The sequence below is a fragment of the Xiphophorus maculatus genome, chromosome 15 (genome assembly GCF_002775205.1).
Source record: "Xiphophorus maculatus strain JP 163 A chromosome 15, X_maculatus-5.0-male, whole genome shotgun sequence".
NCBI classification, from domain to species: domain Eukaryota; kingdom Metazoa; phylum Chordata; class Actinopteri; order Cyprinodontiformes; family Poeciliidae; genus Xiphophorus; species Xiphophorus maculatus.
Window position 1 is genome coordinate 17,646,309 of NC_036457.1, and position 15,339 is coordinate 17,661,647.

At 42.3% G+C, this 15,339-nt stretch overlaps 1 protein-coding gene across 2 annotated transcripts; it reads right to left on the minus strand.

The window, feature by feature from the left end:
• Positions 1-785: 785 nt before the first annotated feature.
• On the minus strand, positions 786-11,079 carry LOC102224857 (T-box transcription factor TBX18-like). 2 transcript variants are annotated; one of them, XM_023348121.1, is made up of 8 exons: positions 10,586-11,079; positions 9,460-9,625; positions 8,915-9,016; positions 7,293-7,464; positions 6,921-7,088; positions 5,110-5,174; positions 3,681-3,775; positions 786-2,608 (listed from the first exon to the last, which is right to left on the minus strand). In XM_023348121.1, exons 1-8 carry the CDS (start codon positions 10,824-10,826, stop codon positions 2,076-2,078), a joined length of 1,542 nt encoding a protein of 513 aa, XP_023203889.1. In that variant the 5' UTR covers positions 10,827-11,079; the 3' UTR covers positions 786-2,075. The 2 variants fall into 2 exon arrangements, with proteins under 2 accessions (XP_023203889.1, XP_005809329.1); XM_005809272.2 differs by having other exon boundaries at positions 9,460-9,628; positions 10,586-11,077.
• Positions 11,080-15,339: the final 4,260 nt, after the last annotated feature.

The window sequence follows — 15,339 nt, forward strand, 5'->3', positions numbered from 1 at the left end:
ATTACTTAATTTTACTCATCTAATGCAGAAACATATGTTTATTAATGTTTTAACAGTTTGTTGTTGGGTTTTATCGATACGTTCTGGCACAGCCGGCCCTTTAAGGACGTTCATGATCTTGATGCGGCCCAGAACGAAAATGAGTTTGACACCCCTGTGTTGGAGACAACGACCCCAAACATGCAACCAGAACTACTAGAGGAGTGGACTGAAAATAAATGTCCACAGTCGCTCTATGCCCTAAGGTATAGAGCGACTGTGGACGCTCTATACTATAGAGGTATAGAATGGACGGTTCTGCATGGACGGTTACGTCGAGTCTGACTTTGTCGGCTCGTGCATGTGCAGAAGCAGGGTGTCAGTTCTCAGGGATCCACATGAACTCTGAGACGATAAGGTCACACACTCACTGACAACCCCGCCACCTGTTGCTACACACATAAATACACTCGTATCCACACTTTCCCACCCACATCAACATTTACCGCACACCCTCTCTCGAGTGAGTAGTAACTTCTGCATACTTTGAGGTATTAGCTTACATGACCGTTGCACAGTAAAAAAAAAAAAAAAGGATATATTTTTCTCTCTCTCGCTCTCTCCCTTTTTGTGCTCATGCGTAGTTTCTTATCTGCTTTAGATAAGAAACTAGCCGGTGCTCCGTTTTCGGCCTCTCGGGCCAAGGTACACATATTTTCATCTTAAATGGCCTGTGACGGATTGTAACTGATTTGTGTTAATAAAACCACACGCGGTTATGTGAACGAGGAAGGCCGCAAACATCGTCATATTAACAGATATTATTTTATTTTGGCTTGAAAAAGATCACAAATCGTGTCGACCTCCGCAGGCTGTCCGTGGTTTGACTTCAAAGAAAAGCCGTGGGTCAAGTTTAAATGTGGACATCCGTGCACCTGACCCCAGCCTGAAGAGCAAAAGCAGGTGCACCGTTGATTTTTCTTCTTCTTTCTTTTTAAGTGCGAAGGCTCTTTGTAAACACGTCTGCTCGTCCAGCCGTCCTCCTCCGAGTTGCGTCCACGTGGAGGTGGCTCTCTCTCCAGGAAAGCTGTGTTTTTCAAAGAACTGAACCAAGCGGGCGTCTGTCCTGACCAGATGTAGAGTAAGCAAATTAGTTTGTTATGTGTATTTTTACAACAGTTTAGTCCAAAACAGGGAGATCTCAGATGGTTTCTCATCAGCATGATGTCATCTTGTTAACATTTGTCAAGGCCCAGATGTTGGATAAGAAGAAGAAAAGAGGCTTTGGTGTGTTTTTTAGTCCAAGTGGTGAAAGAGCCCTGCCTATAGTGTGTGTCAGTACAAACTCAGGCATGTGGCGTTTTAGCAGTTCAGTCTAAAAACAGAGAGAGCTGTGTGGGCATCATGAGGTCTTCTGCACAGTGGTTGGTGCAAACAAAACAAAGACATAAAAAAGAAAGAAACAAATATTTTAACAAATGAATTATCGTTCTTGTTTTTGCAAGTGGCGCAAACCAGAAGGTGCTCTGCGCCTCGTCAAGGAGTTTACACACGAACTCAACCAAAGTCAACCAGATAAGACGCTACTGTAGCCCCTCTCGGATTCCCGTCAACCAATAAACACAGAGCGATTCCTCCCCCTCGGTTGGTCACAGTGATTTCACGTCTGGTTCAGAGATGTGCAAGTGGCAGATGAAACGTTAACCCCCCCATCTCAGTCCGCCTGCACCCTTCAAGCTCCGTCTTGAAAGTAACTGTGGTGAAAAGGTCTACGGTTAATGTGTTGGGGGGCTTCCTGTCAGGAAATTGAAGTGCTCTCTTTGATTCTCTGGACCTGCCCAGATTTTGCCCCGTCCGTGTGTTACTTCCTCACACACTCCTCCTTGCGCCGTACAAGTAACTTACAAGAACCGCGCTCACAAGATAGGAAACTTTCCCCAAATAAAACTTTGAGACGTTCATGTGTTTATTTGATCTGTCCTTCTTCTCAGGTCAGGTACACGGGAACTCAATTCATAGAATGCTCTGGACCAAAAGACACTTGCACCCGTAGCAGGGTGTAACCAGCTTTTCCTGAAAAAAAGCCGGGGTTAAATTCATCCCATATGGGCTGTGACCTGCGATGCACCACCTCCCGGCTGACTACCTGCCATTCCTAATGTCCGGGAGTCGAACAGGAAGCCCTGCTGTCCTCCGCCGAGCACGCCGAGGCTGTCCGTTAAAGTCCCGCTGGGAGACGAGCCGTGAAACGGACTCTGGTGGCTGGCGGTGGCCATCTTGTCGGGGCTGGCAGCGAGACGTGGCGAGGGTGGGAATGTGTAGCCGTACAGGCTGTAGGGTGGTGTGTGGAGGCGCAGGCCGGCGTAGCCCTGCGGGGCAGGGTTGGATAGGTAGCCCAGCTGAGCAGCGGGAAGGGCGAGGGAGCGGAATCCTTCACCTTCGTAGCCGGACGGACCTCTGGGAGGGGGGAACGGCTCGGGGGTGTTGCCGTAGCAGTGGAGGGGGTGCGTGGGCCGACTACAGCTGTAGTCCGGAGGGCTGAGAGGGCAAACCTGGAAAGGCGACGAGCACGGGGATGTGGAGAGCAGATGAGGGGGTGTTCCAACTCCTCCGTGAGTTCCTGGGATTCCTAAGGAGGAACCAAAGTCCGATTACAGCTCAGGTGTTTTGGTAAACAGTCAATTTAAAGGACAGACTGAGATAATTACCCAGATAGAATGAGCTGACCCTTTTGTCTTCTTCTGTGTAGTAACCACTCAACCATGATTTATAAAAGCATTCATGACCTGTGAACTTCTTCACATTGCAACCAATAGGTGCAACAGAACAATAAATTGTAGAAAGAACAGTTTTCCCATTCATTCCCGATCTCAAATTTGTTGTTAATTCGTATTCCGGCTCTCTGAGTCATTTACTTTCTAAAACCACCTCTAGCTACAATTGCAGCTGAAAGTCTTGGGGAGTGTGGCTACCACCTTTCCACAAGACAGAGTTTTATTCATTCTTCTCAAAATAGCTCAAGCTTAGTCAGTTTGGATGGAGAGCGTCTCTGAAAACCAATTTTCAAGTCTTGCTACATAATGCCAGTTGGATTTAGCTACATTTTGTTGTAGCTCTGGCTTAGAGGACCTTCATGCTGGAAGGTGAACCATTGTTCCAGTCTAAAGGTTTTTACTGCTGGTTCCTGCATACAAATGCATTCATGATGAACCACAGGGCTTCCTCCAGTGTATTATAAGCCTGGCAGGCCACCAGGCCTTACTTGTGCCCCCACCAGGCTAAGCATTGCTTATTTATTTAAGTCTTTTCAAAATGTTTGCATTTTTTAAGACTTTATAGGTGGTGTTCAGGTATTAATCATCCAATCTCTCAACAACACATAACAATCAAGGAATATTTTCCAATTTTCTGTCAACTTTAAACATTTTTAAACTCACAAACATGCCGCGCCGCTGGATGCCCTGGCACCCAACTATTGGGCTTAGCAAGTTTTCTGAGGGAAACCTTGTTTTTCCTTCTAATTCCCAATTATGAACTACTTTGTTCAGGTTACATATAACCCTATTACACATCTTGAAGTTTGTGACAAACATTGAAGTGCTGTGAACAGCTGTCTAACCCCCACTGTCTGTACAACTACATATGGTGGTTCAGACCGGACCTTTCTCATTGCTGTGGAGCACATTGTTCGTTGCCGTTACCTTGCTTGGCCATCCCGGGGATGTCCTCGAACGTGAGTGTTCTCAGAGACGGACGCCAGAACGCGTAGGACTCCACTAACGCCTCCAAGCCCATCCTGCAACACAAACAAAACGCCCCCTTTTAACTCAAACACCTCTGAGCTCGTCTCCGCCACCCCCCTACCCCAACCGCCTTAGCTGTAGGTCACGCTACATGCCAACCACCTGGCGGCCATCTTTAGTCGCCCGTGGGGCCTCCCTTGGCATCTCCATGGAGACGCTAGGTAATGAGGAACATAAACGCCACACTGCGATTGGCTGCTGCCCGTCGGGTGCTTGGAGGTAATTGCTTTCACACGGCTTTTACGGGCGAATCAAGACGAAGGAGCAGGAAGCCGCAGCAGCGATTTATGAGGTGGGACTCTCCTTCCCCCCCCCCCCGTCCTCTCCTCCTCAATCTGAGGCTCCCTCCCTCTAGGTAGAGCAGAGGGTTGCTGTGGTGGTGTAATGCGAGTGCTCTGTTACCGCTCGTTAGCATGAGGATAAAAGTACTCCCTCCACCACCACCACCCTTCAACCCCACTCCATCCCACACAGGGTTGTAGCCTCGGTGATAATTTAGACAAGCTGCCCGGAGCGGTTCTGTGAGCTCTAAGGCAGCCTATCAGAGCCGAAGTTTATTTAGCAAACTGCTTAAGTCTTCCTGTAATATTTAAGGGGAGGTTGTTTTTTTCCCCCTTTCCACCCCACACAACCTCCCTGGGTTCAACTTTTATAGGGTCAGCTGCCAAGGTCTCTGGGTTATCCAGCTCGCCGTTCTCTACCTTTCCACCCACTCCAATTTTCGGTCTCACACATTGCCTCTCCTTTTCCCTTCTCCTCCTCTCTAATGATTTCTGCGAGGCCTCCGGGGAGTGGCTGTTTGGAGAGACTGCTGGAGTTTTACTGCCGTGTTGTTTTAATGCAGTGTTTATATATGTTTAGAAAATGTGTTTATACAGATTTTCCTCGGGACACTCTGCAAGTTTTATTATTCCGCGTTGAGGTCAGCTGGAATCCGACGCTCCATTAAGTTTTGCAGCTAAAGTTTGCTTTTTCCCCGTTGGAAAACATGCACGCATCTTTGTCAAAATTACATCTCATTTTCGGATAACGCTTGACGGCGGGCCCCGGAAGATGTGGCGGCGCTTTTCGCTGCTGCTTGGGACAAATCTGGTGCGAGCACTGGACAGTTTTTGTTTGAAACAAAAAAATATATATATATAATAATAAAATAAAGATATGCCTAACTTTTTTTTTCCTCTCCTGTGGAATCAGAATGGAAAAGGAACAAGAGGAATCCGACAGAGCCAGAACAGAACGCAGTCGTGCATGTCGTACCCCCTCCTCCCTCCTCCGCCTCCTAATGGACTAAATAGTGTGCAAATCTCTGAGGTTAAAATAAACTCACCGGTTTCTGCCAGAGTCTCTGAAGCCTTTGGCAAATGGGTTTCTGTCAATTTTCAGCCTTGTAATCTGAAAAACAAAACATGACTCTAATTATTTCCTTGAAAATCTGTCTGCGATAATATAAACTGTGTGATGAATTTTTTTTTCTCTCTCTCTCTCTTTTTAAACAACCAAAATCATTTCTCTCTCTATAATCATTCAGTCAGCTCTGAAAATAAATACATTTATTCTTCTAAGGGACGTTTTCTGGCAGAGAAGATTTTTTTTTTTTTTTAAGTTATGCATCTGAGGGGAGCAGCGAAGGGGCCTGATCAGACGGTGGGTGGTGTTTAAGGCCCAACGCCGTGACCCGGATCAGGAGGGACTTTTATAGGCGTCGCCAACGTGTTCTGACTTCAGCCATCATGCATTCAGAGCTGACCCACTTCAGCTAGCCCTCGCGCTTAAAAACGTTCCCTATGCTGGGCAGCATGTAGAGAGCCCAAACACCGTTCTCAACAGCTGGTTACACACTCTCAAAAAAATGTTTTTAAAAATAAAACAGCTAGACGACAGCAATCTCTCTCCCTCAGTTTTAGTTATTTTAAGCAAAAGCCGAAAAGGGGATTTATTGTTACAAGTGCTAAACTTTTACGTCACACTCATTCCTACTGCTTTAATTCAAAGTTTTACTTTTTGCAAGCTTTACGGACAACTATAGCTATAGCAATGCCCCTCCTACACCTGATGCTGCACATTGCCAGTCAGCTGGCTGGAAGACGACGACTACTACTACTACATCTTTCTATGTTTTGCAATAAAAGCAAGTTTGGCTCTTTGGAAAGATTTTCAGTTGTGAAGGGAAAAAAAAAGGGGTGAAAGGCTCTTTTTAAGCTAACGGCACACACATCTGGCAAGCTATTTTAAAGTAAGCGTTTGGGTGTTTTGGAGTGATGTTACTTTAAGTAAAGGTTTCCTCGCTATTAGCCAGGTTGCAGTGGATTTGCAGACATCTTTGTCCTCTTAGTGGTGGTAGGCTAATGGCTAGTCAGACATTTTAGTTGGTTTTAGTGTAATAAATAAAGCTTCTCGAACTGCAAAGGTTTATACCAGTTAGCGGCTATTAACCGTCCACACTTTCACTGTCGCTGTTTCTCAGCCCAACAACATTCTTGTTGCTATGCTAAATTTAGGGTGGCTGAGGCTGCCTGTTGTGTGAATCACTTCAGTCTGCTGTAAGTTCACCAATTGGCTTGTAAACTCCTGGGGTTTTGTTCCAGCCTGTCATTTGTGCAACAGCATCAGAGATGGTGAGTTCCAGTGCTTCTCCCAGGTCTCCTGGACTCGCAACCAGCCGATAAGCCAGATTGATAAACATTAGTTACTAAGTATTGACAAGAAATCTGTCTGACTAGATGTTAGCCTTCCACGGCTAACATCTATGGAATAAATTTATTCATTTTTCTATATGCTCATAGCAATATAGCATCTGTCTGCTACAGGTATGCTAAGGGAACTGTTATCTATATATCACCACAACAAAACATCATTTCAGAAAATCTGATCTCGGTCTTAAAGAAGCCAACTGCAGATAGCAACCTGTGCAATATGCAAAAGTATGAATGATTGCAATTCAAAGAGAATCTTATATAACACAAGACTGGTTACCGAAGTTACATTTTAGCCAATAAAAGTGGCCAATGTTGCTTTTCATTGAACACTGTCGTGTGAAACGCCAAAGTGCATTTTTCAGATTTCATCGTTCACTTCGAGTTTCCAACCTATGTGCGCCACCTGTGTAGGATCGGATGCTGGCGTGGATGTGGTCCGTACCTGCTGGTTCTGATATGCCGTGACGGTGGTGAAGACGGTCTCAGGGAAGGAGAAGGTGCGCGTTCCCTCCCCCGCGGGGATGGCTCTCACCGGAGATAACTCCTCTCCGAACTCCTTGTGGATGACGTGGACCCGGGGTTGGTATTTGTGCATGGAGTGCAGAATAATCTGAGCAAAAACAGAGAAAAGGAAGACTTTGTCTTTCTGACAGCAATGGAAAAATGAGGTGAGAATGAAATTATCCAGAGTTCAGTTAGTAATAGGTTTTTTTTTCCCCCTTAAAAATAAAAACACTCTCCATCTGCGATTAGGCATATTGCAGAACGTAGCATAAATTTGGGGTCCTCTGAAAAATAAGGCGTGGACACGTACATGTCCCTGGTCGTCCAGCTCGTTGTTGGTCAGCTTGAGCTTGTCAAAGCTGACAACTTGACGCATCCAAGTTTCTCCTGAGGCCGGAGAGTCCGGGTGGATGTACACCCTGGGGGGCACGGGGGAGTCAGCGTTTCCCGCTACCATCCACTTGGAGCTGTGATACACGTACCTTCACAATTCAAACACATGAAACGCACATTTTAATCACGCTGTCCATTTCCAGTATTTTCTTTTTTTTTCTCACCACATGTTGCCAAATTCAAAGACTTTGGCATTCATTACTAATTGCTGCACAGATTTAATCACGTCACATTTTTTTTAAAGGATTTATTTCAGGGCCTGTGCAGCTGATTTCATATTTATTTTACTTTTAACCTTGCGAGGAACTAAAACAAACGACGAAACGCTGTAAAGTTATCAGCTTGATGCAACGTGGTTTACAAAAACCATTCCATGAAGTCACATTAAAGAATGCCACATGATTTTTTTTTCCACCTCAAACTGTACAACGTCAGACTTAATAGTGTTTCTTGAAAACTTGCCATGTTTTGTTCAATATTGATAAATTAAAATATGACATTTACTCAACACAGTTGCTGGATCCAGTCAAAGAACCTTATTTTTCATTTATACCAACTTATTATTACCAGGTTTTTCCTCTTGCTGTTATTATTCTATCCATGTGTTTTAATATTTCAAATGTACGTCTGACATAACTTCCTTCTGGCATCAATAAAGTGTTCTGTTGATATTACTAACTGTAATAAATGACTGGGATAAATTGGTTGAGTTGAGATAAAACAAGTGTTTTATCAAAGAAAAAAGTGAATGATGGAAACTGAACACCTACTAAACTAAACATTCCGAATTTATATATATATATATATATATATATATATATATATATATATATATATATATATATATATATATATATATATATATATATATATATATATATATATATATATGTGTGTGTGTAACCTAACTTGCAGACTGCATCCTGCACTCTCCATAATATTAAGAACAATTACAGTAAGAACAAAATGTGACCGAGCAGAGAGAGGTCTGCATTTCTCCGGCGCCGCTCCAGCGCTCTTTTTCAGGCTCGGTTGGGAACTCGTCTTCCAAGATTATACACTCGTCACTCCAGCACGCAGCTAAAAGTGCATTCACACATAAACGGCTTGTGAAAGTCTGGAATGGCAGAGCCAGTTAACACGCAGAGCCTTGGCCGCGCCGGCTGCGCTTTCAGAAGGACTTTTGTTGGTTTGACCCTCCGGGTTCCAGAGGTGAGGCGTCCAAAAGGCCCTCTCTTTCCAAACGGGACGGCAAAACCGCCGTGACAAAAAAACCCTGCTGCCAAGCGCCATTTGTAGCGAGACACGAACAGGAAGAGACAGAAAGAGAGAGAGAGAGAAAGAGAGAGAGAGAGAGGGGGGGGGGGAGCTGGACCTGTTCTGCACAGCTGAGAAATATCTGATTTGTCCCCATCATTCGTTTTACAAGGAGTCTAAATTCAAACTACTTCAGTCCTGCAGCCTCAGTTGCCATGTCCGACTGAAGGCTTCATTATGGGATCACGTGGGTCCCTGCTGCGTGTTGGGTCGGTTCGTTACCTGTATCGCTTGTTGTCCACGGGGATTATATCCATGGCAATGTAATACTGCTGATGGGGGTCCAGGCCCGAAATCTTCACACGCATGGCGGGGAACATCCGCCTGCGTGGAAAAGCAAAACATTTTATTTTATTTTATTTTATTTAGTTAGTTATTTTTGCTTCAAAGTTGTCTTCTCTTTCTTGCAACAATAATGAGAATAATAATGTTTTTATCGTTGTAACTATTTAGAACGTGATGTCTAGGCCACTTTTTCGGACTTTTTAAATAAAAGCAAAAAAATTTACTATTAAATTTCTTTAACTATGCAACAGAAAATGTTTATATTAAAACAATACTATTTGGATAAATAATTATTTGATTGTAACATATCTTGCAGTTTTGCTGTAAAATACAAGCAATTATCTTTTTTTAATTAATTAATTTATTTATTTATTTTTTTACATTTTAAGTCTTTTGTCAATTATGAGCGCCAGATGCAGCTGTTAATCGTCAGAGTTAATTGACCTGCCTCAGCTCCTTCCCACCACATCTCCCGTCCTCACCGTCCGGCCTTGGTGATGATCATCTCCGTGCCGATCTCGTGGAACCTCTTCCACAGTTCCGACCCCTGCAGCTCCACGCTGGTCTCCTCTCCGCTGCCGGCTCCGGGCGCCGCCGCGCACTGCGTGGATGCGGGCTGCGGGCTCTCCAGCAGGGCGTCCTCGCTCTCTGCTGCAGCCGGAACGAGGGCAAGATTTTTTTTTATTTTCTTATTTAACATTCAGTTTTTTTTTTTGTCTTGTTTTTTTTTTCTTTTTTTTTTTACACGATTCGGTTGGTTAGCATCACGCACCCATAAGTCAGGCATTACGCACTTACAAGATTACAGTAAAAAGCAAACAACTTTACAACCGGAAAGGGTTGTTATGTGCCACCCTATAAGTTAGTTTTGTTTTTTTGGAGATTCCAAAAAGTTGCAGAAGTGACTGAAAGGACAGGATAACAAAATTATTTATAGAGTTAATATAATATAATATAATATAATATAATATAATATAATATAATATAATATAATATAATATAATATGACTTCAAGCTGTCGCAGTAAGGATACCTAATTATATCCAAATTGTGGGCCAGTGTCTTTCCATATGTTTCATGCTGCTATATTTTATATGGCAGCATGTGTTTACTGTGTTTACTGTGTTTACTCCTGGCATTATTTGCACGTATCCAACGCAGGTCTGTCTGAGTGGTGCGAGTTCATGCAGTTTAGACATTGGCTCGATAAGAAGCCAAGCCCCCGTTAACCTCTCCGCACACTCCAGACCCCCCTCCCCATTTGTCAGGCGGTTTCTGCTTCCTGCAGGTCCTGCACTATTCTTTCCATCGCTTTGTCCCGTCTTTATACGCTGCTAATTGGCGTGTTTATGATAGCTGCATATCCCATAAACCCTCTCGCATTAGTCACACGCGGAACTTCTGTTTACTAGGCCCGTGGAGTGATCGCATTCTCATATTTAGAAGTGTGACAAGTGGTAATATGTTTACGTTTCTGCTCCTGTTTCCTGTTGAAACCAGGCCTGAAAATACATAATCAGCAACCTACTGTTAAATAATAATAATTTATTATTATTATTATTATTATTATTATTATTATTATTATTATTATTATTATTATTTGCTTACGGGATCCGTCGCTTGTACATTCAGCCTCACTGCCCCGGTCGCTGCTGCACGCTCTGCCGCCTCTCAGTGCCGGACTCCCGGTTAAATCCGAAACCTCGTTTCCACCCTCGTAGCCGCCCGGGGACGCCGCAACATCCTCCCCGCTCGTCCTGCGTCGCTTTTCCGCCCCGATCAACGCCTCCACGGAGAAGGCGTGCGCCTTGACGCTCAGCGCGCACGGGGACCTCCGCTTCTCTGCCATGCTCCTCTCCGTCTCGCGGGCAGCAGGGCGAGGCACAAACGGCGAGGCGAACTTGCGGGGGGAAGTGAGAAAAGTTCAAACTCAGGCGCAGACATCTACAGAGGCTCTCCACCCGGCGGCCGTCGGCGGAGGACAGTTTGTCTCCGTCTTGTACCGAGAAACACGAGAGGGACCAGAGCTGTGACAGCGTCTCCGTTATCCGTATAGGTTAAGTGCTGACTTTTTTCTTTTTTTTTTTTTCTTTGTGGGGAAAGTGTCAACAGCGGAGCTTAGAGGCGCTCCGGAGAGAGGGAGCTGTCAATCCCAGAGCAGGGCAGCCAATCACGAGCGATTTCGGCCCCCCGGAACTTTCCCCCCACCCCAACCCCACGTCCCGCCCGCTGTGGGGGCCGCCCGTGCCGCCTTTTGTGGTCAGAGCGGAGCCGGTGAATGAATCATGTCCTCGGGCGGAGGAGAGAGCTCCAGGAGCGTCCCTCCGGGGGCACTGCGCGCATTTTCACACTGCGACCCGACGCGCTTTGCATATCTGGCCATTAGAACCTCCAGCACGGTGCTCTCTACTTGCGATTGGCCCCCGACCTAAACCTCAGGAATGGGAGCGTTTCTCGCAACCCAAACTCGTCTTGTACATACAGCAGGCCTGCTAATAGGAAGTAAAACAATTGCAAAAAAAAAAAAAAAAAAAAAACCGAAACATTGTTATAATAAGATATTTTGGGGCTGTTATTCCTAGTTGACTGCAGCATTTCCTCCATGTTGGGGGAAAAAGAAAATCACATTTTACGATGTTATATGAGCACGCAAGTTAACAGTTAACCCTTGTTAACAGAACATAACAGTTTAATGATAAATGCGCGCGTTGTCTCTGCCTTACAAACCGCGGTGTAACTAAGCAAATGTCCGCGATGTGAACAACGATAAACACAACATGACACATTAGAGACAATAGAGCAAAGAATAAAGGTTTGATTCGGAATGTATGTGGCGTTCAAGTGCAAAGAAATCAACCCGGATTATTGCTGCTTTTGTCTTTAATTTTGTCAACAGTTATTCATCATCATCAACATTATTATTATTATTATTATTATTATTATTATTATTATTATTATTATTATTATTATTATTATTATTATTATTATTAGTCCGTGTCCCGCCCATCGCCCAATTACAGCTGGAGAAAGGCACAAGCCAACCAGGCAACCTGCAGGGTAATAATAATAATAATAATAATAATAATAATAATAATAATAATAATAATAATAATAATAATAAATAAATTGACTAAACAAAATACCCCCGTCAAGAAAACCATGAGTGTGGTGAAAAACTTACTCTTGGGAAGGTTTAAGATATTAGCTGTTTGTAAATGTAATGTTAAATAATGTTTACACTCTGACAGTCCTACATAAACGTTTAGAGTTTAATTAAAGATGGCGGCCTATAGTCAGCTGTTATTCTCCTTCTTGGTGTCCAGCAGACACGACTTTGGTTAGCGACAGTGTCTCTTTAAAGCAAAAACAGAAAAAAGGAAGGTGTTTGAATCCAGATTTTTTTTTGTGCGCGTTAATAAAGTCAGACTGGATGGGAAAGCTCAGTTTCTTAACCCTGAAGTAGTTAACGCGTATGAATACTCGGAACACTCAGATCGGAAACCTTGACATGAGTCAAGGTTTTCTATTGAGAAAGGGTTTTTAGACCTTAACTGTAAAACATTTTTTTTAGCAGTGCAAACCACATGAGCGAATCGTCTTAATTTTAAAGTCGCAACATTTAATATATATATATATATATATATATATATATATATATATATATATATATATATATATATATATATATATATATATATATATATATATAGTTATTGAATAATTCATTTGGTAATTTAAGCTGTTGGGTTTAGAAATATCAATTAAAATCTACGGAAATAAAATATTGATGCTTTTTTCATCGAGGTAAATCTTAAGCACTCATTTCATCAGTGTGCATTTAAAAACGAAATGCGATAAACACACTTGCTTAGCTCTAAATGTTTCATTCCGGTAGCTACGCAATTAGCTGAACTAATTGCCACTGTTGTGTGAAAGCAAAATAAAAAAATAATAATAATATGAAATAAGATACAATAATTCATCAAGTTAAGGTCAAACTGATTAAAAAAAATAAAACAGACAAAAAAAAACAACAAGTGCGTTTTTTTTCTAGAGGTCCTGGTTCAGTTTATTTTTTATTTTTTTTTTTGTTTTTATGAATGCCCCCCACCTGTTTATGCGCGCGTGTGAAGAAAACAGAGACGTCGCGAGGACCGCCCGCGGTGTGGGTGCAGCCAGTGCACATGCGTGGACTTCCCGACGAGACTGGCCCCTAACACACCGCAGAGCTCCCGAGGCCCCGCTGACCAACCTGCTGACTCGTCACAGCCTCCAAACGTGGCGGAGTTCAACAATCTGAAATGTCGCCGTTTACATCAGGATGGGATTATTTTCCTTTCCACTCAGTTGGGTTCCGTCAGCTAAAAATCCACCCCCGTCGTTGCCCCCGCTCACGTCCTGCTTAAATAAACAGCACGTCCGGCCACGTTTGCTGGCATAAATTAAGACTAAATGCGTCCAGGAGAAGCGCCGTGCTCGTAATCCGCGGGGATTATCGCGCTTTTCGTCCCGTGGGCATTCGAAAAAAAAATAAATCTCCCAGCTCTTTATAATTACCTTGGATTAATGCTTCAAGAGTTGTTTTCTACTCAATAAAATTTCGATTCAAAAAATGAAATTGCTTACACTGTAAAAAAAAAAAAAAAAAAAAGGAAAAAAGCTTCATTTTAATAAAGAGTGAAGTGAAATATCTGGGGTCTGTGCAGGGACAATAAAAAATTTAGATTTAATTTTTTATTTGTATTTTTTTAAAATGTATTTACAGATTTTAAACGAACGGCGTTTTCTATTAAACTCTTAGGCACTCAGACAACAAACTGTTAGCATTTACAGGATATGGTGCAGCGATAACCATTGATTTAATTTGGGTCAAACTAATAAATATTTCTTAATAGAAATAATCTATTTTCAGGAGCTGATAGACGGTTAGATTAGGTAAAAATAGATGGAAGTTACAGTTAAATAAATTAAAAAAAAAACTCAGAATAAAATCCAATTTGGAGCAAAAGTAATTTTAAGTTTTCAAATGATTCCATGTTATATTAACTTTTTTTAGACAAACAGGAAATGTTGGTCAATTCATTTATCAAACGGAGAAACAAAAGGTATCAGCAGGTTCATGCAGCAGGTAAGCTAGCTAGGACGTTTGACGTTAGCATTAGCATGTTGCTATGCTAAAGCTGGATACAGACAGAAATTATTACAACACAGCGACGTTTTGAGTCTTATTAAAAGCTTCAACTTTCACAAATTTCATATGCCAAGTCATAAAAACAAAACCACACACACACACACACACACACACAACGTCACAGAGATGTTGTGACGAACGAGAATAACAAATATATTAGCTTAGCCACATCTTAGCTAAATTCTAACCAAACTGACTTGTTACCAAATGTGCTGCTTATCCGAAATATAATTCATTTTAATGACTTATATTTTACATTCTCCAATATTTTTATATATCGCACATGGTGGATTAGACTCTTTGTTTCAGACTAAACACAAATGCAAAACCTGTGTATTCATTGGCAAAGATTAAGCGAAGGATTTTTGCAATATTTTCGTGGAGAAACTTGAATATTTGAAGAAACCTAAAGCAAAAAAAAAATAATAATAATAAATTGAAATAACAATAAAATATATGAAATTAGTCCACAATTCTGTTTTCATTTTGACTAATAAAAACTATATATATATATATATATAATTATAAGCAACTAATATTTGATCGCTTCAAAAAAAAATATGGCGCGGCTCCTGAATTTGGTCTGTTGAGTATAATTAAGGTTTAGTTAATGTCATCATCAGAATAAACAAACACAATATTAAAAAAAACAACAAAAAACAAACATTTAAAAGAATATGAAGTGACTGGTGATATTTTCCTCTCGCTATTCTTGATTTAACTCTCTGCGTCTCTCCAGTGATTTGGCGTAAAGGTTTGGTGAAAAGGTTCCCTGTTTCTTTTTCACAGATTATAAACACCGTCAACCTTACCAAGACCGTGAGAGCAAGATCGAAGCAACCATTCCTTCCCTACATATAACTCTTATAAGTGTCTCATACGTGTAAATCCCTCTTCGCTCATAGCAGTTCTGCTGCTACAGATAATCATTTATCCTCACTTTCCCTCCAAATAATCCATTTTTTTTTTTTTTTTTTTTTTTTTGCCGGCCCTATACTGGTTTACCTCAACGCGGTAGCTTTAAGCAGGTGCGCCGTGGCCTTGTGACATTTACCACGAGGGCCATTAAGCCAATCAAAGAGCAGCACACGTAATGTCACCGTGGAGGAAGGCGTAACCCAATAGGCCAGTTATTAAAACCTTTAGCATAATTAGCTGGGAGCTTTGAAGG